This window comes from Heloderma suspectum, chromosome 13, assembly GCF_057233095.1.
Source record: "Heloderma suspectum isolate Gila_16-S chromosome 13, 16-S_ref, whole genome shotgun sequence".
Classification (NCBI taxonomy): domain Eukaryota; kingdom Metazoa; phylum Chordata; class Lepidosauria; order Squamata; family Helodermatidae; genus Heloderma; species Heloderma suspectum.
This window is the reverse complement of record NC_139470.1, coordinates 26,676,091-26,699,843: the sequence shown is the minus strand read 5'-3', so window position 1 is coordinate 26,699,843 and position 23,753 is coordinate 26,676,091. Positions and strand designations below refer to the sequence as shown.

The 23,753-nt window shown below is 47.9% G+C and overlaps 1 protein-coding gene across 6 annotated transcripts in view; it reads right to left on the bottom strand.

Annotated features, from left to right (window-relative positions):
• Positions 1-23,753, bottom strand: part of NIPSNAP1 (nipsnap homolog 1) — a 52,980-nt gene that overhangs the window by 28,567 nt on the left and 660 nt on the right. For 4 of the 6 annotated variants that reach the window (XM_084819387.1, XM_084819384.1, XM_084819385.1 and 1 more), the window contains exons 2-4: positions 7,242-7,369; positions 4,941-4,986; positions 1,109-1,203 (exon numbers count right to left, since the gene is read on the bottom strand). In XM_084819387.1, the coding sequence (XP_084675513.1) occupies positions 1,109-1,203; positions 4,941-4,986; positions 7,242-7,369 (269 nt within the window). Of the gene's footprint in view, positions 1-1,108; positions 1,204-4,940; positions 4,987-7,241; positions 7,370-13,641; positions 13,769-21,157; positions 21,278-23,753 lie in introns of those variants that run through there. The other 2 variants (XM_084819390.1, XM_084819388.1) reach the window with 2 other exon arrangements.

Genomic DNA, 23,753 nt, shown 5'->3' with positions numbered 1-23,753 from the left:
TTACTTAAAGGATCTTTGCCCCACTCCTTAGACAAAAAAGCTGCCTTACATAGAATTGGTCAAATAAGAGTCTCTGCCCACAGGCTTACAATTTAAAAAGGCACGGCACACAAGGAAAAAGAAATGGGGAGGGAAGAGGAAAAAGAAAAGAAAAAGAATGGTTTACAGTCAGTGCAAGTGCTAAACTGGAGATAAGACGTGGCTCCGTGTTCTCTTTCCCAGCAACCAGGTGCCCCTGGCAGAAGACAGGCAGGAGAGAAAGGGGACAGCCCTTCCCTGTTAGTCCACAGTCTCTGGTACTTTGGGATATACTGCTCCTGTGCCTGGAGGTTTTGTTTTATTCATTCATTCATTCATTCATTCATTCATTCAAAGGATCTTTGTCCCACTCCTTAGACAAAAAAGCTCCCTTGCATAGAATCGGTCAAATAAGAGTCTCTGCCCACAGGCTTACAATTTAAAAAGGCACGGCATGCAAGGAAAAAGGAAAGGGGAGGGAAGAGGAAAAAGAATGGTTTCCATCCAGAACTGGTGTTAAGGGTCCCCTCTCTGGGTTATTTGCTGCTTGGCCCTGTTGCTGCTGCTCTGACCACGGCTACCTGCTCTGGCCCAGAGGGAGCCTGCCAGCCAAAAGTCAGGGCGAGCCAAAGGAACAGCCGCTGCCATTGCCTGCTCGCTCACCTGCCCTGTGGGCAGCAACTGGGCCCAGCGGCAGGGTGAGAGCAAGTGGACAACTGCAGGGAGGAAATGAGAGACCCACCGAGGGCATCTTGTCAAAGGCCCCTGATTTATGAGGAAGAGGTCCTTGAGGAACCGTGAGCAGAGGCTTCGCCTCCTGGAAGCTTCCAAAGAGGCCTGACTCTCCACGGCTGGAAACAGCAGAGGAAGCCAGGCCGGCCTTTGCCCTGGTCCCACATCTGCAAGGAGAGTCCTTCTCGCCGGTGAGCCGGGCCCTGCTTCCCACTCTCCTCTGATCCCCGAAACTCCCTTGGCAGTGATGTGGGCGAAGGGCAGAGCATGCAGGCGGCAGGGGCAGTGCAGGGAGCTCCCTGCCAAGGCGGAGCTCGGAGGCCCCTCCCCCGGCTGTCAGGTGGCCCCTCCCCCTCACCTGCCTGGTCCTGTTCGCCATACCAAGTGTTCCAGTTGCCAACCAGGTCACAGGGGTAGTCGGCATCTGAGTGCAGCTTCGGAAGCACCTCTTCCCTGCAAAGCAAAAGATGTGGAATCAAGGGGCTTGGAGGACGCGTGCTTGTTGCCGGTGATGGAGAGCCAGTGGGGGCTGCTGCCTCAGCGCTTCTCCGGGATTGCAACACGCCCCCGTGCCTCGAGGAGCACTGCGGAATCCCAGCAGGCACTGCTTCTCCCACAAGCCCCTCCACAGAAACAGGAGGAACTGGTCTTCTATGCAACGGGAAGAGCCTGGGATGTTGCATCTCTTCGCTGCAAAGGCACAGCACCGTTCCGTCCGGACCAAACATGAACTGAGAGCTCTTCTGCAACAGCTGCTGTTCTAAGATAGGGGTGTCGAAGCTCTTGCAGCCCAAGGGCCAAATTCCATTTCAGAGAAACTCTCGGGGGCTGCCTTTCAATGGTGGGCGGGGCCAATATTACAAAAACATAGCGGCATATTATAGCTGAAAGCCCTTCCTGCCAGTAACTCAGCCTTAGGAGAGGCATTTCAGCCTTCTAAAATGGGGGAAAAATGGCACAAAAGCCGGGAAACCACCAGATGACTGATGGCTGGGGGAAAAGGGGTGTGGCCATCTAGGCAGGACCAGAACTGGGATGTCAGGAGGGCCAAATTTGGCCCCCATCACTGGGGTTCTGCACCTCTGTCCTAACAGAACACCAACAAATGGACTGTTTAATCTCATACATGGAGGGTGCTGGTTCCAGTGTCAGTGGGGTAGTGAATCTGCTCTGGGTTTCAGTCGGAACCAGTCAGAACTCTGAAGGAGCTATCCGGGGAGCAGAGAGAGTTCCAATATCCTCCTGGTAGACAGAACCAATGGGGGAGGGGGGAATTCTGGCCTGTCCACATAGAGGTTGCTTGAAACGTGACCGCTAGGCTGCTATGTCACGGGGACAGTGAGGTCCATTGGTACACTGGAGTTTTGAAGAGACCAGCATTTTATTCCGAGGACTTTCCCCACCCTGCTCTCCCTAGAGTCTTGCCTTGCACTAATCCTAACAGCCTTCAGATGGCAGGCAAAGACCTGGTTACTGACCCAGGATTTTTAACATGTTTAATTCTGCTGATTTTTAAAAATTATTCTGCTGATTTCAGCAGCTTTTGATTATTTAACTGGCTCTTGGTTGTGGTGGTGCTTTTTTATTTATTTATTTTTGCATTGTGGGGTTTTTGCCCTGTTCCTTTTAATTATTAACTTGCATGTTTCTTAAACTGTTAAATAAGTAACTACACAAAATTATCAGGGGGCCTCTATGAAAAGAGTGACACTGGCAAAAATTGCCCCCAAAGCCAGTTGGTCTGACTTGGCAACAGTTATCCATGCCTTGGTTATACCACGTTAAGACTACTGCAATGTGCTCTACGTAGGGCTACCCCTGAAGAGAGTCCAGAAGCTTCAATTGATGCAAAATGTGGCAGCTAAGCTGGAAAGTGCACAGTATCAGGCGCACACTACACTTGTCTTGAAGGACCGGTTGCCAATTGCTTTCTGGACTCAATTCAAGGTTTTAACCTTTAAGGGAGTAATCCTATGGCGCCTAGACGGCGTCTGGGGGGGGGGTACAAGATATTTCGGATTCCCGGATCCGAGGTTGGAGACAGTGCTCTAACCTCAAGCCCGGAAATCTGTGCTCCCTGCCCCCTCCCCCTTGCAGCCGGCATGGAGAGAACCTCCACGGCTGCCCCTCTGAGTCTGCAAAAGCGACCTCGGAGAGGAGGCGAAGGGGCCGTGTCAGTGGGTGGGAAGGGGAGGGGCTGGGTTTCGCTGCATCCCCACTCCTCTCCACCTTCCTTCTCTTCCCCTCAGCAGTGACCATGCTGGATGGGTGGAAAAGCCCGTCTAGCTAAAAGGCAGAGAAGGGAGGCGCTGCAGAGGCGATCCTCCACTGCTCCTCTTGATCGGCTTTGGGCACCTGTAAGCCTCCAAGTTTGGAGGCTTATGGGCACTGAAGTTGCAATCAGTGGGACTGCGTCCAAAAGGGCTTAGGACCTGGCTATCTAAAGGACCACCGGTCTCGCTATGAACTCGCCAGGTTGTTAAGATCTGCAGGAGAGGCCCATCTGAAGGCATCATTACCCGGAGAAGTCCATTTGTCAGGCCCCCGTGAAAGGGCTTTCTCCTGGGTTGCTCCTGAATGCTGGAAAGCGCTCCCTCAAGAACTACGATTTTATTTATTTATTAAATGTCTTAATCGCCCATCTGGCCGGTCACCCAGCCACTCTGGGCAATGTACAGCAGTACAAGCAGTCTAAAACAGTAAAATTAGTCATTAAAACATTGTATTTCTAAAAATAACCTAACCCACCCCAAATGCCTGCCTGAACAACCAAGTTCTCAGTGCGTGGCGGAAGCTCATTAAAGAGGGGGCACGGTGGAGTTCCCTAGGGAGGGAATGCCACAGAGAAGGCCCTCTCCCTTGCCCTCACCAGCCTAGCTGTCCTGGCTGATGGGACAGAGAGGAGGCCATCCGAGGCTGATCTTGTTGAGCGGCCTGTCTGATGTTGCTGGAGGCGCTCCTTGAGATAGGCTGTGCTGGAACCGTATAGGGTTTTAAAGGTCAAAACCAACACCTTGAATTTGGCCCAGAAAACAACTGGTAGCCAGTGCAACTCCTTCAGCACCGGAGTGATGTGATCACACCGGCGGCTGCCTTTAATTGGACCTGCTCCCCTGGCTTTTAGGAAGGGTGTGAAGTTGCATCTTTTCCATTTAGCCTTTTAGGGCACAATCCTACGCATGTTTAGACAGAAAAAGGTACTACAACTCACAGCATTCCCAGCTAGTCCTTTTGGTCTAAATATGCATAGGACTGCACCCTTAAAATATGTAGTTTTAATGTTTTGACTGTTTTTAATGTTTGTGTTTTGCTTGTTTCAAGGTTTGCTTGTTTAAAGTGTTGCACACAGGCTTTCTAGCAAATAAGGTCGTATATTCATGATGATGATTATAAAAAATCGTATTCTTCCTCTCATCACCATGCAAGAACTGAGAGCATATGCCAGAGCATCATATGCCAGCATTTCATTATCATCCTGTAAAAATCAATCAATCCTTGGATCATATTTTGAGGGGAAACACTGCTGGCCACAATGTCAAAAGATTGGCTTCTTTTGGCCCAGTGCTAAAGGACAGGAGCAGATTTTGCTTGGGCTGTCGCCTGTCGCTAAAAGCCAGGAAAAAACATCTGGCTCTGCATGCCTTTGACTGTGGGTCTGATGACTGGTATTTCTTCTCCTTTCTTCAGAAAGGGAGCTATCCTGTTAATAATGGTGTTCCAACTCCTTTTGTTCAGAAATGATCGTAACCTGCATTGAGTATGGAACCTTAGGTAGCCAAAACGGCACCACCCATGCCCAAGAGGGAGGTTACAGCAGGCTTGGGGGAAGGTTTGCAGAAATACAAAAGAATTTTAGTAAAAAAAAATAAATAAGGGGAGACCCTCCATCAAAGAACATGTCAGTGAGGACTGAACCTACTCGGTGAGCACAGAGCACTGACTGTTCAGAGAGAAAAAGATGGAAAAGCAGGAACGGAGGAAGGAATGGAATCTTCAGGCAGAGACTGGCTGGCACACGAAACAGTGGAACTGTACACTGTCACATTTTGCTGCAGGTTCCACTTGTGAACTGTTTGTTTATACTGCATCATTATGGTTTATGGTCGTACAATTACTGCCCCCCACCCCGCCACTATCTTATTGATCCCAGAATCCCTCGTGTATGAGAAATGGGAGATAGAGCCACTTACGTCAGGCTGTTATAGGCATCCAGGCACTCGGGTTTCACATTGTGGACTGCAACGAAAGAGCGAGAAGCTGTATCAAAACAAGGTGGAAGGCGTCCTGTTCCAAAGAGCAGGGGACCAGTGTAGGAGATAGGTGGGGAACCTCTTTTAGCTTTAGGGCAAAACACAATTTTGGAGAAGCGCTCAGGGGCCACATTCCAGAGGTGAGTAGTGCCAGAGGCAAAGGGGGTGGGGCTAAAAAAAAAAGGTGGAGACAAAAATACCAAAAATAAATTTATGGAAACAGAATCCAGCTCTTGGGGAGGAAAGGGGGTGGGGTCAGAGGAAGGTGGCACGGCCATCTGCAGGATCGTGGAGGGCTGGATTTGGCCCCAGACCGGAGATTCCCAGCCCGTGGTGTAGAAGGTAACCTGTGGCCCAGCTTAGAGCAAAGCACAGGCAGCCTCTGGTAACGCAACGCCAGCCTAGCTGTTCCCTTGTGCAGACTGGACCTGTCAGGGTTGGATCTGAGCCCATAGAGTCCCAAAGCAGCCCTGATTCTGAGGAGGAGATACAATCCGTGGGAGGGGAACTCTCTCAGATTTCAGAGGCGCAGCTGGAGGGGGAGCCCCCCCGGCTCACATTCCTGGGAGCGACAGTGACCCTATCATGGAAAGGGAGGGACAACTTGAGCTTTTAGACGCGAGGTGCAGGCACAAGCAAGAGGTTGTGGGAGCTGAGCTTAGGCGCTCAGCTCGATTGGCTCGACGTCAACACCTGCGCCCCGAGGCCCCACGGGAGAGGGGAGACCTCCTCCTCCTACTTCTTAAGTTGCCGCGCTTTCCCCCAAATGGAGACCAACTGACGTCTTAACTCTTAGAAGCCCCTACTAGGCTGTTCCTTTGTATTTCCCCTGAGTCTCAGGCAATTAGCATCTGTAAGCTTCCTTAGGCTGAATGGAATTAAAGCCTTGGAAAGCAGCCCTTTTGTCTGAGTGTTGATTCTGGCTATTAGAGGATTCAGAAGGCAACAGGGGCATTCCTGACAGGACCCATCACCGAACAGCAGGAAGGTGGCGTGGGATGGCTGCTCAGTGGCCCCTGCAAGATTTTGCACCGCACCAACCCGATAGGAGCCCTCAACAACTGGATACTGTCTCCAGGAAATCCAATTTCCGAGGCTCAAACACACCAACAAAATGAAAGGATGAAGATTCGCTTGTTTACCAAAGGCCTGCATGGTGTGCATCTGTAATCCTGAAGGTCCTATTTGTGTTTCCACAGAATTTGGACTTCCCAGACATGGAAGAGTTGGTGGGAGCAGGGAGGTTTGGGTAAGAGCAGGCAGAAGCCCCTTGGGTGCCGATGGAAGAGTCATGGGAAGCCATGGGGAGGGGACAGAGAGCCATGTGCCATGCCGAAGCCCCACCCCCATGAACAAGAGAGACTTTTTTGCAGGCTGCATATTTTCTAATGTGCCTTCCATAACCTTGAGGACTAGAAACCTGACTCCCTCTCCATTAGAGGTTTACAGACAGCCAGGAGGGTGCACACTCTGGGATTTCTGCTAAGTGTGGAACACTCCACATATAAGAACATAAGAAGAGCCCTGCTGGATCAGACCAAGGAGCCATCTAGTCCAGCATTCTGTTCACACAGTGGCCAACCAGCTGTCTGTGGGACACCCACAAGCAGGACCCAAGTGCAACAGCACCCACCCGCCCATGTTGTGCAGCAACTGGTGTAGACAGGCTCACTGCCCCTGGTACTGGAGGTGGCACATAGCCATCAAGACTAGTAGCCATTGACAGCCTTCTCCTCCAGGAATTTGTCCAACCCCCTTTTAAAGCCATCTAAATGGGTGGCCATCACTACACCCTGTGGTAGCGAATTCCATAGTTTAGCTCTGCGCTGTGTGAAGAAGCCCTTCCTTTTATCTGTCCAGAATCTCCCACCCATCAGCTTCATGGGACGACCCCATTGGGTTCTAGTATTTTGAGAGAGGGAGGAAAATGTCTCCCTGTCCACATTCTCCACACCCTGCATAATTTTGTACACCTCTATCATGTGGCCCCTGACCCTCTCACACCAGTCTCCCACCTGTTCTGCAGAGACAGAACAATATCAGCCTACAAAAGACAGGAAAACCACATCTGCTCGCAGCAGACTTTGAACAAATCTTATGAACACCAGACCTTACCTGCAGACCAGCCCTTCACCATCTCTCTCTCTCTCTCACTCACTCACTCACACACACACACACACACCCTATGATAACCACAGAGGCGAAAGGAAGTACAGGGACAAGGGAATGGCGGTGGCTCACACTGGATCTTGTACAGGTGGTTGGTCTCTTTCTTGGACAGGAGGTTGGAATGTGCATCCTTTCGGGGATCCACTTTGTGGACAAAGAGGGAGCGGAACCAGCTGCTTTCATTGTCTTTGGAGTAGTCCCTGAAAGAAGAGGCAAGTCAGAAGGGCAATGCACAAAGGACCCTGGGGCCAGGAGGAGGTGGTCTTCCCACCATAGCATCTTCTAGACTAGGCTTGTAAACAACCACTCGCCTGGTCACCTATGGCGAGTGAGAAACTACCCACAGGCAACCTGGGCAGGAAAGTTTTAGACAAACTGATCCTTCTATCCTGGATTTTAAGGAAATAACTGATCTTGCTTCATTGGACTTGCTGGAAAGACTACTGAAAAATTGCCAGTCCACCTCTTTTAAAACAATACAAGATGTCTTATTATGAAATGCAAATGCAAAATGTTTTATAATAAATAATTAAGAATTTAAAAATGTAAATGAGTGAAATGTAGTAATTGTATTAAAAAGAAGAGACACAAAAATACAAGCAGGTGCACAATGTGTTCTGGGTAACTGTCATAAAAATAGTTGTCAAGATGACCTGGATGGCCCCCAAAGAAAAAATGCTGAGTTAAAAGCCCTGTCGCTGATTCTTCTTGTAAGCCAAAAGTGACTCCTCTAGTACATTGTGTGTGAGTCCCCTCGTGATCGCTTCCTTCCCCCTCTGACCTTATCACGTGTTTTTTTAGAATATCATCACACTCAGTTGGTGAGTGCCAACAGAAATGGAGCCAGAGAGAAACAAAACGGAGGAACCTGTTCCCGACATTTGCCCAAGTACAAAAAATATTTAGAAAACACACCTTAGAGGGCAACAGCCCCACCCGCCACCTCAAGAGCGTCTCTAAAACTGAATTCCACCCTCAGGTTGGAAAAATTCAACATCCCTATTCTAAAATATTGACAAGTACTTCCATAAAAGAATTTATAGAGCTTTGAATTGGTTGGAGCGTAACATCAGAACCACACTAAAAGCACAACCCTAGGCACGTATACTTGGAAGTATGTTGCACTGCATTCAGTGTGGATTATTCCTGGCAAAGCCTGCACAGCACTGCAGTCAAAGTGTGCTTTATTGATTGCCCCCCACCCCTTAACAGTCAAGTATTTCAAATCAGCTGCTCTTAATCATGGGAAAACCGCTGAGTTCTCTCTTTTGAACTGCCAATTCCTTTTTTCACTTCCTATCTACGGGTTTTTCTACATGAGGCTTTTAACCTGCACCTTTACTAAGGTTCCTGCTTCCAGAATATTTGCGGGATTAGGATCGGCTCCTTCACATGTCTTTTTTTTCCAGGATTTTTGTCTCTTTGTCTTTCTATATGTTTCATTAAGGGGCTGCGGTGGCTTAGTGGTTAAGACGCTGAACTGCAGACTGGAAGGTCGGCAGGACAGCAGTTTGAGACCCGAGTGCTGCGTGACGGAGTGAGCTCCCATCTTCAGTCCCAGCTTCTGCCAACCTAGCAGTTTGAAAGCAAGAAATTGCAAGCAGGTAAATAGGTACCGCTTCAGCGGGAAAGGTAACAGCGTTCCGTGCACCTCGGTGTTCAGTCATGCCGGCCACATGACCACGGAAGCGTCATCGGACAGCGCTGGCTCTTCGGCTTAGAAATGGAGACGAGCACCACTCCCTAGTGTCGGACACGACTGGTTAGGGACACCTTTACCATATGTTTCATTACACAACCACTAGGTGGTGCTGTGGCATAGCAGAATGGTGCAATTACACAAGAGTCTCATTCCGCCATTTCCAAATAATACCACACTTTCCTCGATCTAAAAAAAAACCAAGGAAAAAGTTGCAAAGAGCAGGAGAGGCCCTGGAGGATGACGACATCACGTAAAGGGCCCACAAACTACCGTGACTGAGCAATCATGAGTGCACAATAAAAGCCTCGTGTAGAAAAGCTCATTAGTTCATGTCCTCCATTTGTTATCTCCCCCTGTTAACTAAAAATCCCCCAATCCTTTCTTTCTAAAGAATTCACTCCGATCCTCTGATCCTTTGGATGGCACATTCTTGCCCTTCTCCAGGTCTCTTCTGAGGAGGAGCAGGATGGAAGACTTGCTTTTTCTGCTCCAAAACTAACTCCATCTCCTTCACACACCTCCTGCAATCCATCTATAAGAATAAAAGAGGATGTGTGTCCGTCTGTCACTGCAATAACTCCCAAGACCATGAAACCCAGACACCTGGAATTTGGCATGCATACTAAGGGGGCCCTAGGGGTGTGCATCTCAGAGTAATGGTTCAGGAGGCAGCAACTAAATCCATCCCAAAGAAAAAGAAATGCAAGAAAGCCAAGTGGCTGTCTGATGAGGCTTTACAAGTAGCTGAGGAAAGAAGGGAAGCGAAAAGCAAGGGAGAAAGGGGAAGATATATCCAACTGAATGCAGAGTTCCAGAGAATAGCAAGGAGAGACAAGAAGGCCTTCTTAAATGAACAATGCAAAGAAATCGAGGAAAACAACAGAATGGGAAAGACTAGAGAGCTTTTCAAGAAAATCAGAGATATCAAGGGAACGTTTTGTGCAAAGACGGGCATGATAAAGGACAAAGAAGGCAGGGACCTAACAGAAGCAGATGAGATTAAGAAGAGGTGGCAAGAATACACAGAAGAACTATACAGGAGAGATCTTAATGTCCCTGATAGCCATGATAGTGCAGTCACTGAACTTGAGCCGGACATCCTCGAGAGTGAAGTCAAGTGGGCCTTAGGAAGCATTACGAACAACAAAGCTAGCGGAGATGACAGTATTCCAGCTGAGCTATTTAAAATCCTAAAAGATGATGCTGTTAAAGTGCTGCACTCAATATGCCAACAAATTCGGAACACTCAACAGTGGCCACAAGACTGGAAACGGTCAGTTTACATTCCAATTCCAAAGAAGGGCAACGCCAAAGAGTGTTCAACCTACCGTACAATTGCGCTCATTTCACATGCCAGCAAGGTTATGCTCAAAATCCTACAAGCTAGGCTTCAGCACCATGTGAACCGAGAACTACCAGAAGAACAAGCTGGGTTTCGAAGAGGCAGAGGAACTAAAAATCAAATCGCCAACATTCGCTGGATCATGGAGAAAGCAAGAGAATTCCAGAAAAACGTCTATTTCTGCTTCATTGACTATGTTAAAGCCTTTGATTGTGCAGATCACAACAAACTGTGGCAAATTCTTAAAGTGATGGGAGTACCAGACCACCTTACCTGTCTCCTGAGAAACTTCAAGAAGCAACAGTAAGAACCGGACATGGAACAACCGAGTGGTTCAAAATTGGGAAAGGAGTACGACAAGGCTGCATATTGTCACCCTGCTTATTTAACTTATATGCAGAGTACATCATGAGAAACGCCAGGTTGGATGAATCACAGGTCGGAATTAACATTGCCGGGAGAATTACCAACAACCTCAGATATGCAGACGATGCCACCCTAATGGCAGAAAGCGAAGAGGATCTAAAGAGTCTCTCGTTGAGGGTGAAAGTGGAGAGTGCAAAAGCTGGTTTGAAACTCAACATTAAAAAAACGAAGATCATGGCATCTGGCCCCATCACTTCCTGGCATATAGAAGGGGAAGAAATGGAAGCAGTGACAGATTTTATTTTCTTGGGCTCCAAGATCACCGCAGACAGTGACTGTAGCCATGAAATTAAAAGACGCTTGCTCCTTGGGAGGAAAGCTATGGCAAACCTAGACAGCATAGTAAGAAGCAGAGACATCACCTTGCCGACAAAGATTCGTATAATCAAAGCTATGGTTTTCCCAGTAGCAATGTATGGTTGTAAGAGCTGGACTATAAGGAAGGCTGAGCGCCGAAGAACTGATGCTTTCGAACTGTGGTGCTGGAGAAGACTCTTATGAGTCCCCTGGACTGCAAGGAGGTCAAATCAGTCCATCCTAAAGGAAATCAACCCTGAGTGCTCATTGGAAGGACAGATACTGAAGCTGAAGCTCAAATATTATGGCCACCTAATGTGAAGAGAAAACTCCCTGGAAAAGACCCTGATGCTGGGAAAGATTGAAGGCAAAAGGAGAAGGAGATGGCAGAGGATGAGATGGATGGATAGCATCGCCGATGCAATGAATATGAACTTGAGCACACTCCAGGAGAGAGAGGAGGACAGGAAGGCCTGGCGTGCTATGGTCCATGGGGTCACGAAGAGTCGGACACGACTTAACGACTGAACAACAACAGTTTAAAGCCAGGGGAGATTAGTGGGCCAAGGGACAAGTTTTTACGCCTGCCTGTGGGGCATCCCCCTCCTTCAGGGGAGTAGAGTGGGCAGACCCCTCTCTTACGGGGCTACAGGGATGCACCTAGCAGGGGCTGTGCCTGGGGGTGCCGATGGGCACGGCTTCACTCAGACAGGGTGGGCACAACATGTTCAACTCTGACAACTGTGTGAGTTTGCTTGCAGCCTTCGCTGCATCGACAGAAGGATCCGTGGAGGCTGGTGGCTCGAATGTCAGTGGGGCGGTGGATCAGCTCCAGGTTTCAGCCAGGACTCTGAAGGAGCGATCCACCAGCCTCCACTGGGAATGACTATTCCCAGCGGTGTGAAGTCAGATCTGTTTGCGAGTTTAAAAACCAATGAATCCACCAGCGCTCGCTCCTGCACGCCACCAGGGAGATATTACAGCATGCAGAGCAGCAAAACTGGTCTCTGCTTTCCCAGAATGCCGCTTTGCCAAGCAGGCAACCCACGCCCTCTGCCCCGTGTTCCAAAGTCACCGGCCGCAACCCACTTTTTGGCTGTCCTTTCCTGCCTGCCCGGGGAACCAACTCAGCTCACAGGCTGGCACCTTTGCACCTGCAGACGTAAAAAAAAGAAACCAAACAAGAACAAAGCAGGAGATTCTATTGACGGAGTCAATGCAAGAGCGCATTGGGCCAGACAATGCACACCCACGGCTGCAAGGGCTTGGTGGATGGCCACGATTATGATGTTAACTGTTGAGAGTCAGTTGTATTCCATGCACCCATCAGCCAAAGCAGGACACTAGCATCTTGCCCCCACAGGTTACACATGTTCCTAGCCCTCATGGTGCAAAGCCTGCCTCAGAAATACAGGGGCAGAGCTTTGCTGACTTTGCCAACAGGTAGTTTGTGTATATTCCTAGCCACTTGGATATTGCAAGCCAGGTCCATGCTTATTATATCATTTATTTATTATTACTCAAATGTACACACCACTTTCCACAGAGGTACCAAAGTGGTGAACATAAAACCTAATGGCATCAGAACAATAAAATCTAACAAGAAAAGCAACACTATACAAATTAATCAGCAATAAATCTCTACTGTGTGCTACAGACCATAGCTGACTGGGTCACACTTCAGAGATAGCCTGTGTGAAGGGATGGGTCTTAAGGAGACATCTAAACGTCAGAGCTGCAGGGGCCTGTCTAAAGTCAATTGGTGAAGGGTTCCAGAGGGTGGGTGCAGCAACATGAAATGCTCTACTGCACATGCTCTTGAGGTTAAACTGAGGCGCATGAGGAACCCTCAGACGTGCTCCCGCAGATGATCACAGAGATCAGGTGGGGACACAAGGGGTGAGGCGATCCCTAAGGTGACCCGATCCCAAATTGTATGTGAACAACACTTTAAACTTGGCCCGTAGCTTATTGGCAGCCGGTTTCAGTTCTTTTAGCAAGGGTGTAGCTTACTGTTGGAAGGAGCTTCCGGACCAAGCCCAAAGGTAGCCCCATATAGAGTGCGTTACAATAGTCCAATCTCGAGGTTACCGATGCCTGTACCACTGTGGCTCACGGTCCAGGAGCGGCCTCAGTTGGCATACCAGCTGAAGCTGGTAAAAGGCACTCCTAGACACCAAGGCTCCTTGAACCTCAAAGTGACCAAGATGAATCAACGAGTATCCCCGAACTACGCACCTGTTCCCTCAAGGGAAAGCACAGCCCCATCCAGAACTGACAACTGACCTATTTCCTGGGCCATGCTTCACCATGAGCTCCCTGGCAAAACACCTGTTTGATTTAGCGTCAGTTCCCATCTGTAAATTGGGAACAACAGAGTGCCTCAGAAACACGCGGTTAGCATTTGGGGACGGGTTATAGCCTGGGAAGGAGGAAAGGGAATGGACCGAGCTTGGCAAAAAGGGCTAGGCTGAAGTGAATTTTTACTTCTTTTTAATCCTCTTTCACGCAAGGTGCTCAGGTCAATGTACAAGTTTCTTCCTCCATATCTTATACACACAACAACCCTGCAAGGTAGATTAGGCTGAGAGATAGGCCCGTCATCCAGGTCACACAAGAAGCTTCATGGCCGGATGGGGATTTAAGTGTGGGTCTCCCGGGGGGTGTCTCTACGATAACGGAAGGAGAGGCGGATGAAGGCTTACCTGGATTTTTCAAGGAACCGGCTTTGGTCCGTGCAGGGCTCCATGAATGAGTGCACCGCACCATTCTAAGTCGCTTCACAGGAACATACTTTGGGGGGTGGGGCGTGGAGTGAACATCATCAGACTGGCAGGGGCCGCTCAACTGTTAAGAGAGGCTCCCCCCATTCCAGGCTCTACCTCCCCATCTCCTTCCCCTGAAGCTCCCGTAATATGAAGATTCAAGGCTTCACATTAATTACTTCCTTACAGCAACAAAGCAAACAGTAAAGAAACGCAGCATCAATATTTAGGGAACAAGCCTCATTGAAAACAATGGGAGCTACTTCTGAGGAGACACCTGCTTCCCCAACCTATGCCCAATTCCGCCAATTTGGTTTTTATTTCTCTCCCTCCCCTATTTCGCTATCGCGCATTTGCCAACAAGTCCTATGGCCCCTATCTCACTATCGCACAATAGCGAGATGGTAGGTGTAGGTATTGCTGGACAAAAGCACTATTTCACTTTAATGAATTACTTTTTAAAAAAAAGTTAGAGGCTGCCCAGAGCACACCTATACTTTGTGGGGATGGCCACCAGAGCTTAGTGGTAGGCAAAGTGAAGTAAATGCCATCAGGTAGCTCAGAACTCTGATGGCCAGTCCTGAAATGGAGGAAACATCAGAGAAACACAGGCAGGGAAAACATTGGGGAAACACCCCTTGACTGGGGTCAGTGAGGGCACAGCCAGGTGAAAGACACACCCCTGGGCAAGGAAATCATGCTGGAGTAAATGCAAGGGGTGGTGCACACCACAACAGAAGCGCAGACAAGCCAAACTAAGAAAAAGAATCAGACTAAAAGTAGTTTCAGAAGAACCGTTTTTTTGGCATTTAACGCTGGGGTGGCTGTGAGACGGCCATGATGTCATGTGTCCCGAAAGACCTCCGAATGCAGCAACCTTGCCGTAAATCACTAGTGGAGACCCCCGCCCCCGGTCCTAGCCTGATACTCAAACCACTACACCGCACCGCCTCTTAAACTGTGAATAGCCACCCTAGGTCACACTCTCTCGAAAGGGGCAAGCCCCCATACACAAAACATCCTCCCACTTCTTCTGGTTGCAGCATTTGTATTCAACTGATGAGAGCTTCGGCTATTGGGCGGTATAGAAATGAAAAAAATGAAATAAATGAAACTTAAAACGTCAAGTTCCTAAGTATGTGTTTTTGAAAAACAGCAAGTTTCTAGCCCCTATTGTTGTTGAGTCACTCTTGAAAGTGAACAGGTAAAGCCTGGTGAGATGACCAGGGCACACAGGGCTCTTGCTTAACTCCCCATGCCTTGCCCTCCAGACAAGAATCAACTCTTATCAGCCCTAGCTAGCATGGTCAATGATCAAGTATTCTGCGAGTTGCAGTCCAAAACATCTAGAAGGCACCAGGTTGGGAAAGTTGTAGAACGCAAGCTGAATATGAGCCAACAAAGGCAAATGCTATTTTGGGCTGCATTAAATAAGTATAGCTTCCAAATCCCGGGAAGTACTAGTTCCCCTCTACTCAGCACTGGTTAGGCCTCATCTTGAGTGCTGTGTCCAGCCCTGGGCACCACAATTTAAGAAGGATGCTGACAAACTGGAGAGGGAACAGAGGAGGGCAACGAAGATGATCAGGGGACTAGAAACAAAGCCCTATGAGGAGAGACTGAAAGAACTGGCATGTTCAGCCTTGAGAAGAGATGATCGGGGGGAGATAGGATAGCGCTCTTCAAGTACTTGAAAGGTGGTCACAGAGAGGAAGGCCAGGATCTCTTCTTGATCATCCCAGAGTGCAGGACATGGAATAGTTATGCTCTGATAACTTCTCGTCTGGATTACTGCAATGCGTTATACGTGGGGCTGCCTTTGAAAACGGTCCGGAAACTTCAGCTGGTCCAAAATAGGGCAGCAAGATTGTTAACAGGGACTGGCCTGCGAGCTCATATTATGCCAGTACTTTTCCAGCTGCACTGGCTGCCGGTCCATTTCCGGGCCCGATTCAAAGTGCTGGTGTTAACATTCAAAGCCCTTAACGGCTTGGGGCCAGGTTACCTGAAGGATCGCCTCCTCCCATATGTGCCTGCCCGGACCTTAAGATCATCAGCAGCAGCCCTTCTCCGTGAGCCCCTGCCAAAGGAAGTGAGGCGGGTGGCTACTAGGAGGAGGGCTTTTTCTGTTGTGGCACCCCGGCTCTGGAATGAGCTCCCTAGTGAGGTTCGCCTGGCGCCTACATTGTACTCCTTTCGGCGCCAGGTGAAGACCTTTTTATTTTCCCAGGCATTTTAGCTTTCTAAATTTTTATCTTTGCTGTTTTAAATCTGTATTTTAAACTCCTGTACTGCTGCTAGGTTTTATTGTGGTTGTATTGTTATATTGTGGTTTTAATGTTCTATATATTTTAAATTGTTTTATTGTGTGTTGTTTGGTTTTAGTTTTTGTGAACCGCCCAGAGAGCTTCGGCTATTGGGCGGTATAGAAATAAATAATAAATAAATAAATAAATAGTGGGCTCAAGTTACAGGAAGCCAGATTCCAGCTGAGCGTCAGAAAAAACTTGGTAATGGAATTACCAAACAGAACCCATTACCTAGGGAGTTGGGGGCTCTCCCACACTGGAGGCATTCAAGACGAGGCTAGACAGCCATCTGTCAGGGATGCTCTGACTTGGATTCCTTCATTGAGCAGGGGGTTGGACTCGATGGTCTTTTAGGCCCCTTCCAACCCTACTATTCTATGATTCTATGAAAGGCTGGCATAATGTATATAGCAGGGGTGCAGAACCTCAGATCTGAGGGCCAAATTCGGCCCTCGGGATTCCCCACCCTTTCCCCAACTGCTAATCCTTTGGTGGTTTCCTGCTTTTTGTACAAATTTTTCCCCATTGAAAAAGGTTGAAATGCCGCTCTCCTTTTTTTTGTCCTATCTCCTTTTGCATTCAGCTTGCCCACCACTGGAATGCAGCCCTGAGGCTGAAAGCTGCCCTGAACTCCTGGTATACAGGCTGCAGAATAGAGATTTTCTTAGTACAGAATTTGGATTACCTTGGCACAGCCTGGCCTATAAGCTGCCAATGTTCCACCTCTTCTGATAAGAGAACTGGTATTCAGAGCCCCCCAGTAACCACACCATAGCATCAGAGCCTTCAATATGCTGGGTCACAGTTCTGCAGTATACTTTGCACAATGGTTAATCCACTCTAACCTGTACCTACTCCCAAAGGTGCTATTCTTGGCACTTTGTACCAGATTACACCTTGGTTTCCATACCATTCTTACCAATCCATGTATTTGTCAAAAGCCCATCCCGGCCAGAAAGAACAATATTATACACATCACACAAGTAAAAAAAGAAATATAAAAGAGCATATGGTTTCCTGGCAATAAACCTTATTTATTATTTCAATTATTCATTATTTTATTGGCTTTGCCAATAGGTAGTTGAAATATATGCCGGGTTACTTGGAATACCCAAAGTCTGCTCCAAGCTTCACCAGGAGTTCACTAGCAAAACACCTATTTGACTTGGTCTCAGTTCCCGTCTGTGAAGCGGTTAATGTAAGGATTAACAGAGAGTTTCGGCTACTGGGCGGTATGGAAATGTAATAAATAAATAAATTTTAGGCTGCAATTATTTACAGACCTACCTGAGTGTAAGCACAATTGAACTCAAGGGATTCAGGACTTCATTGCAAAACTGGTTAAGCACTTTGCTCATTTATACTAGTTTTTAAGTGATCTGCTATAGCATGGTGGCTAAGAGACTGGAATGTGAACCACGAAAGATCCCAATTCAAATCTCACCTCAGCAGCTGGCTTTCACAGCTACTATCTTTCAACTATCTCCACCCACCATTCTGTGGGATGGGAATCATAACACAGAACTACCTTGCAGGGTTGTTGTACGGATTGCTTATATGATAGAATCATAGAACAGTAGGGTTGGATGGGGCCTACAAGGCCATCGAGTCCAACCCCCTGCTCAATGCAGGAATCCAAGTCAGAGCATCCCTGACAGATGGCTGTCCAGCCTCGTCTTGAACGCCTCCAGTGTGGGAGAGCCCACCGCCTCCCCAGGTAATTGGTTCCATTGTCGTATTGCTCTAATAGTCAGGAAGTTTTTCCTGATGTTCAGCCAGAATCTGGCTTCCTGTAACTTGAGCCCATTATTTCGTGTCCTGCACTCTGGGATGATCAAGATAAACAGATATAGAAAGAGAGGAAAATATGGTAACTACTGCTATATAACAATTTTGATCAAACTTCTATCTTTAACTCTCCCCAAATAAAAAAAAGTCAAATATTTATTTGCAAAGCTAAGAACTGATGACTTATCTCAAACTTATTTGTCTCAAAAGTACAGCCCGAAGGAGCAATGGACACCGCCCCACTCCATCTTGGCGTTGTGGGTTCAGTATTCCAACCAGACCACGATCTGCCTCAACTTTGAAACACTAACTAAAGATACAACAAAAGGGAGACCATTTCTATTTGCCAAGACCTTCGCCCCAATGCTGGTCATTCATTAACTGCAGAAAATATGTGGTAAACAACCCTTCACAGAGGCACTGATGGCTGTTATCCCATCTGCATGTACTACGCTATTAGCCAAAGGCTAACGGCTGGTCCCTCGAGCTCCTCAGGTTTCAAAAGGGTTAGTTACCCAGATCTCGTAAAAAGAGACACAGTGGGCGACTTGTGGCCCTCCAGATGTTTTGGCCTACAACTCCCATCAGCCCTAGCTTGCAAGGCCAATTGTGAGGGATGATTGAAGTTGTAGGTCAAACCACCTGGAGGGCCGTAAGTTGTCCATCCCAGTGCTAGTAGGTAAACACAAAACATCCAAAAGGAAAAAATCCCAAAGCACCTTCCGATTATGGACTGTAATACTAATTTAGGTATTGTGCAGATCTCTAAAATAGTCGTGGACTATTAAAAAGGCTTATTAATTAAAATGATAATTTATTAAATTTAGTCATTACATTTTAATTATTTATTATTTGATTTATTAAAATAATAATTTATTACATTTATTACTTATTAAAATGTTTATTATGCAGATCTCAGAACAGACGAATTTCAACAGAAACGGAAGTAGGCTCGTCTAAGAGATTAATTGCTCCTGAGGAAGATTAGAGACCTGCACAATAAACGTTTTTAGAGTCCACAAGTAGTTTAGAGACCTGCACAATAAATACATTATTATTACAGTCCATACTCAGAGGTGCTTTGGGATTTTTTTTTTTCCTTTTGGATGTTTTGGGCGTACAGCGCCTTCCCTCTTGGCTAATTTTTGTAGCAGGTGAACAAACCAGGTTTGCTTGTGGGGGATTGTGGGAGTTGTGGTCCAACACAACTGGAGGGCACCAGCTTGGAGAAGACTGGCTTAGTGCTATGTCCACACCTGGGATCCTGGTTTGCTGCTCTCAAACAAGCCAGGCTCATAAGCCAGGAGTAAACCAGGGTTTGTTCTTGGCTCACAAATCCTGGTCTGTTTCAGAGCAACAACCCAGGAGACCCAGTTGGAACATAACGCTAAGCAAACCACTTCTGGTTTGTTTGCCAGCTCCTGTTTCTAGGAGGAGTGAATCCTGGCTTACACTTACATACAAATGAGGTCAGTAACTCCCAAACGGCGTGCCATGAGAAACATATACAAGTCTCCTGTAAGCCCAAAGTAGCCACTTCGGCAGAAGGCTGGGGATTGTTGTATCTCTGCATGATTCAAAGCTCCAAGCTTGTCTCCTTCCACTCAGCCTATGCAGGGAGTGGGCCATTCTGCTGCATCTCCATGGGGTGTGATCGACTCTCTCAACAATCACTTCCAATACACAGCAGAATTATATGCCTGGAGAGGAGGCTCCCCATCGTACCTCTGCGTGAATCAGTGTTCTGGGCTGTCTTTATCTGAAATACTTTTGGGCCGCCTTTCAGGGCAAAAAGCCCTCCTAAGATGGCTTACATAAATAAACTCTAAAACATAATTTCAATAAAATGCCATAGTTTCAAACAAACAGTGCTTCACAACATCTAAACAGGCCCCAAATTATCCCTAAAATTGATCAACCCATTACATTAACACACTTTTAAACCAGCAGAAAATAACCATCAATAACCTGAGACCTACCCACATACTGAATAGAAAGCAACTCAGCTAAAAGTAAAGTTGTCAAAGCCCGTTTGAAAGCCAGCACAGGCAGGGCTGGTCATACATCCCTTGGAAGGGAATTCCACAAATGAGGAGCCACCACCAAAAAGGGCTGTCTCCAATCTTAGAGGCATGCAAGCAGAGGCCTGTCAGGAGGGTGGGCTCCCAGACATCAGGTAGATCTTATTTACGCCCCTTCCCTGCTCTGCTCTTGAGGTGTGCAGGAGTGCAGCTGTGCCTTCATTTCAGTTCAGAAATAAGAGCCTACTTCAATCATCAGGAGCCAGAGAAAACGCTGCTTCCTATGTGCCCCATGCAACATATCCCCCTACCTGTTCCAGATGCATTTTTACTGTCTCTAGTACAGCTGCTGGCAAGTTCCAACATAGAACAGGCCTGACAGTGGCAGACAGTAACTCCACCAGCAATGCAGCCCAAGGCAGGATCTTGGCTCCTCCCTCCAGGGTGAAAGCTCCTTGATCAACGTAGGTCGTTTCATATATGCAACCCACGGGAGAAAGTCTGGGAAGGGGAATCCAGACCTTCTCCAGGAAGATGTGCATATGGCAGTCATATATCCCTTGGAAGAAAGTTTTACAAATGAGGAGCCACAACCAAAAAGGCCCTATCTCCCACGCTTACCAGTTTAAACAATCTTATAGGTATGCAATCTTATAGGCATGAATTATTATTACATATGTATCCCAACTGTCTTCCAAGAAGCTCAAGGCGATGTAGTTTATCCTCACAACAACCCTGTGAGGTAGATTAGGCCGAGAGCAGGTGACTGGCAAGGATTTGAACTCCCAGTCCTAATGTAATGCTCTAAACCATTCTTTCCCAATCTGGTACCTCCACAAGGCTTTGGACTACAACTCCCAGGATTGCTGACCATTGGCCATGCTGGCTGGGGATGATGGGAGACACATCTGGAGGACACCAGGTCGGGGGAGACTGCTCAGCAATGCAACGCACTGGCTTTCTGTATTCCACCACCAACGTGCCTGGCACTTTAAAGGGTGACATAATCAGGTCTCTGCCCCAAGGAGCCTCCCAGGGAAAGCCTAGAAGGGCAGAAACAATTAATACCCATTCACCTCTTCCCAGAAAGGGAATAGGATGGTGCCTCTTAAGAGGCTTAAACCTCAGTCCTTAAAATATATTTTCTTAGCTGCCAAGCAGTCCCAGCAATTTCAGTGGAACTCACTTCCAAGGGAACCTGCACAGAACTGCAGCCTGAAAACATAACCAAGAAATAAGAAATTCCCTCTCCCAAGACACCCCCCCTTTCGATTCTGTCTTTGCGCTTTCAAGACTGAAGCTATTGCTTATGTAGGGGTGTGGGGTGGACAGACAGACCTGCAGGTCTCCAAATGTTGCTGGAGTACAACTCCCATCAGCCACACCGACACAGCTGATGGTCAGGGACGGGTCAGCATCATTTCCCACCAACAGCTTGAGGGACACAGGTTCGCCTGCCTGATGTCCTTTCCTTGCTGGCCCTTGTTCAATTCAGAAGCAGCTTCATCACAGAATTTGAAGAGCTCAGCACCGCCTGTCTAAATGTCAAGGTTCCCAAGGCTGAACCAACTTCAACTGTATGGGTGTAAAAGAGAAGCTGGGGCGGGGGCAGAGGGAATAATAATAAAATAGTTATCAAGCACCAAGTTAAAAATAGGCATTGTTCCACTGAAAGAACGGGTGAGCCCTGCCTGCAGTGATACGAGAAAATTGTTCAACTATATAAAAAAAAAGTATTTGCTTGCTGGTTTTATGGCTATGTTGGCATCGTCAAGATTCAAAGCGTTGGATTAGGACTGGGGTAGACCTGGGTTCAAATCCCTGCCTAACCATGAAGGTCACTGGGTGATTTGAGGCCTATTACCTGCTCTCTGCCTAATTTACCTCACAGGGTTGTTGGGAGGATAAACTACATCGCCTTGAGCTCTTTGGAGAAAAGTTGGGATAGAAATGTAGTAATTATGATACACGCCTATCAGGTCAGATTGGTGGGTGTTATGAGACGTGGCCTTTTCGGGGGTGGCTCTTAATTTGTGGCACTCTCTTCCAAGGGATATATGACTGCTATTGTATCAGTCTTATGCTCTTAATTGAAAGCATAATTGCTTTGAATGCCGAATGTGGAAATAGCACCTCAGCAATATATAAAATTAAACTTCTGTCTTCAAAAAGCAGACTAGGCATCCGCACTTAAGAAGCACAACTGCTCCAGAGCGGGGTTCGCAAAGGGAGGGCCTCTGAGCTAAACCCACATTGCCAAGACAGAAACAAGAGAGATATGGAGAAAGCAAGATCCACGGAAGGTCACTCAGGGTGGGGAGGAGAGGCAATGTGAGTTGACACATCGGCCCCACATCCCTCATGGCCTTCTTGAAGTGGCCCTTCAGAAGGAACGGCTGACTCCAAGACCCTAGAGAAGGGAGAGGTTTGGGCCTAGTTCCACGTTACTGCTTAGGGGCATTTCCCACTTTTATACAATGCTCCCACCGAGGCTGTAATTCAAGGGGTATGCTGCCTTTTTGGGTCAGCCGGCACATTTTTAGTGTGTTGTGGGTGCTCTCACAAAATGGCTACCACAGGGCTGGGCTTGCCCATTCATAAAATGGCTGCCATGGGGGGGGCGGTCGCAAAACACTTCCCAGAAGACAAAGTGCTGAAACTAAAACAAAAGAACCCAATTACAAGACCAAGGAGGGGTGTGAGCTCCAAAACACAAAACCACTCTTTGGCGCCCGCATAAAGATGGCTCTGTAAGGCAGCCCATCGCTTTGCAGCAGGCCAGCCTCCCTGTAAGTTTGTTTTTTTAAGCGTAATTAAAAGAGCCAGCATGGTGTAGTGGCTAGAGCGTTGGACTGGGAGTCGGGAGATCTGGGTTCTAGTCCTCACTCGGCCATGGAAGCTCACCGGGTGACTTTGGGCCAGTCACTGCCTCTCAGCCCAACCTACCTCACAGGCTTGTTGTTGTGAGGATAAAATGGAGAGAAAGAGGATTATGCATGCCGCCTGGGGTTCTTTAGAGAGTTAAAAAGGCGGGATATAAATGTAATAAATAAATAAATAAACTTAAGACATAAAATAAAAATCAGGAGGGGCTGGTAGCCTGGTGGGTGTCAAGAGAGGGATCTGTGGGGACATGGATGCCCAGGAGCGCCACATTGGAGACCCCAGCTGTAATTTAACCCATTTCCCCCTCAGGCCAAACGTTGAGGGAAAAGGCCTGGGGGGAAAATGGGTTCAAGCTGCTGGGGAAAAGTTAAACAGGGATAAAAGTGGAAAGGGGGTAGAACTTCCCCTTCCTCTAGCAGCCTCCCTTTTCAAAATGCGGCCGCTGCAGCCTATATTTATTATTATTATTATTATTTATTAAATTTATTAATCGCCCATCTGGCTGGTCACCCAGCCACTCTGGGCGATGTACAGCGTACAATAAAACAGTTTAAAACAATAAAATTCTACAATAAAAACGTTTTCTAAAATACCGTAACCCACCCCAAACGCCTGCCTGAACAACCACGTTCTTAATGCACGACGGAAGCTCACTAAAGAGGGGGCATGGCGGAGTTCCCTAGGGAGGGAGTTGCCCAGAGTGGGGGCCACCACAGAGAAGACCCTCTCCCTCGTCCCCACCAGTCTAGCTGTCCTGGCTGACGGGACTGAGAGAAGGCCATCCGAGGCCGGCCTGTCTGGTGTTGCTGGAGGCGCTCCTCAAGAAGCCTGCGTCCTCCTCCCCTCAGAACTGGGCCCCAATCTGGCCTCCCCAGTTATTTCTGAGAGGGGAGGAAGGGGGTGCTGACCCAACGCCTGAACACCCCCCCCCACCCCTTTAAAGTGGCTTGCCAGCAACGCCTGAACACCCCCCCCCCCACACACACACCCCTTTAAAGTGGCTTGCCAGCAAGTCCTATTGCTGCCCTCTTCTGTCTGCCGGGTGGGC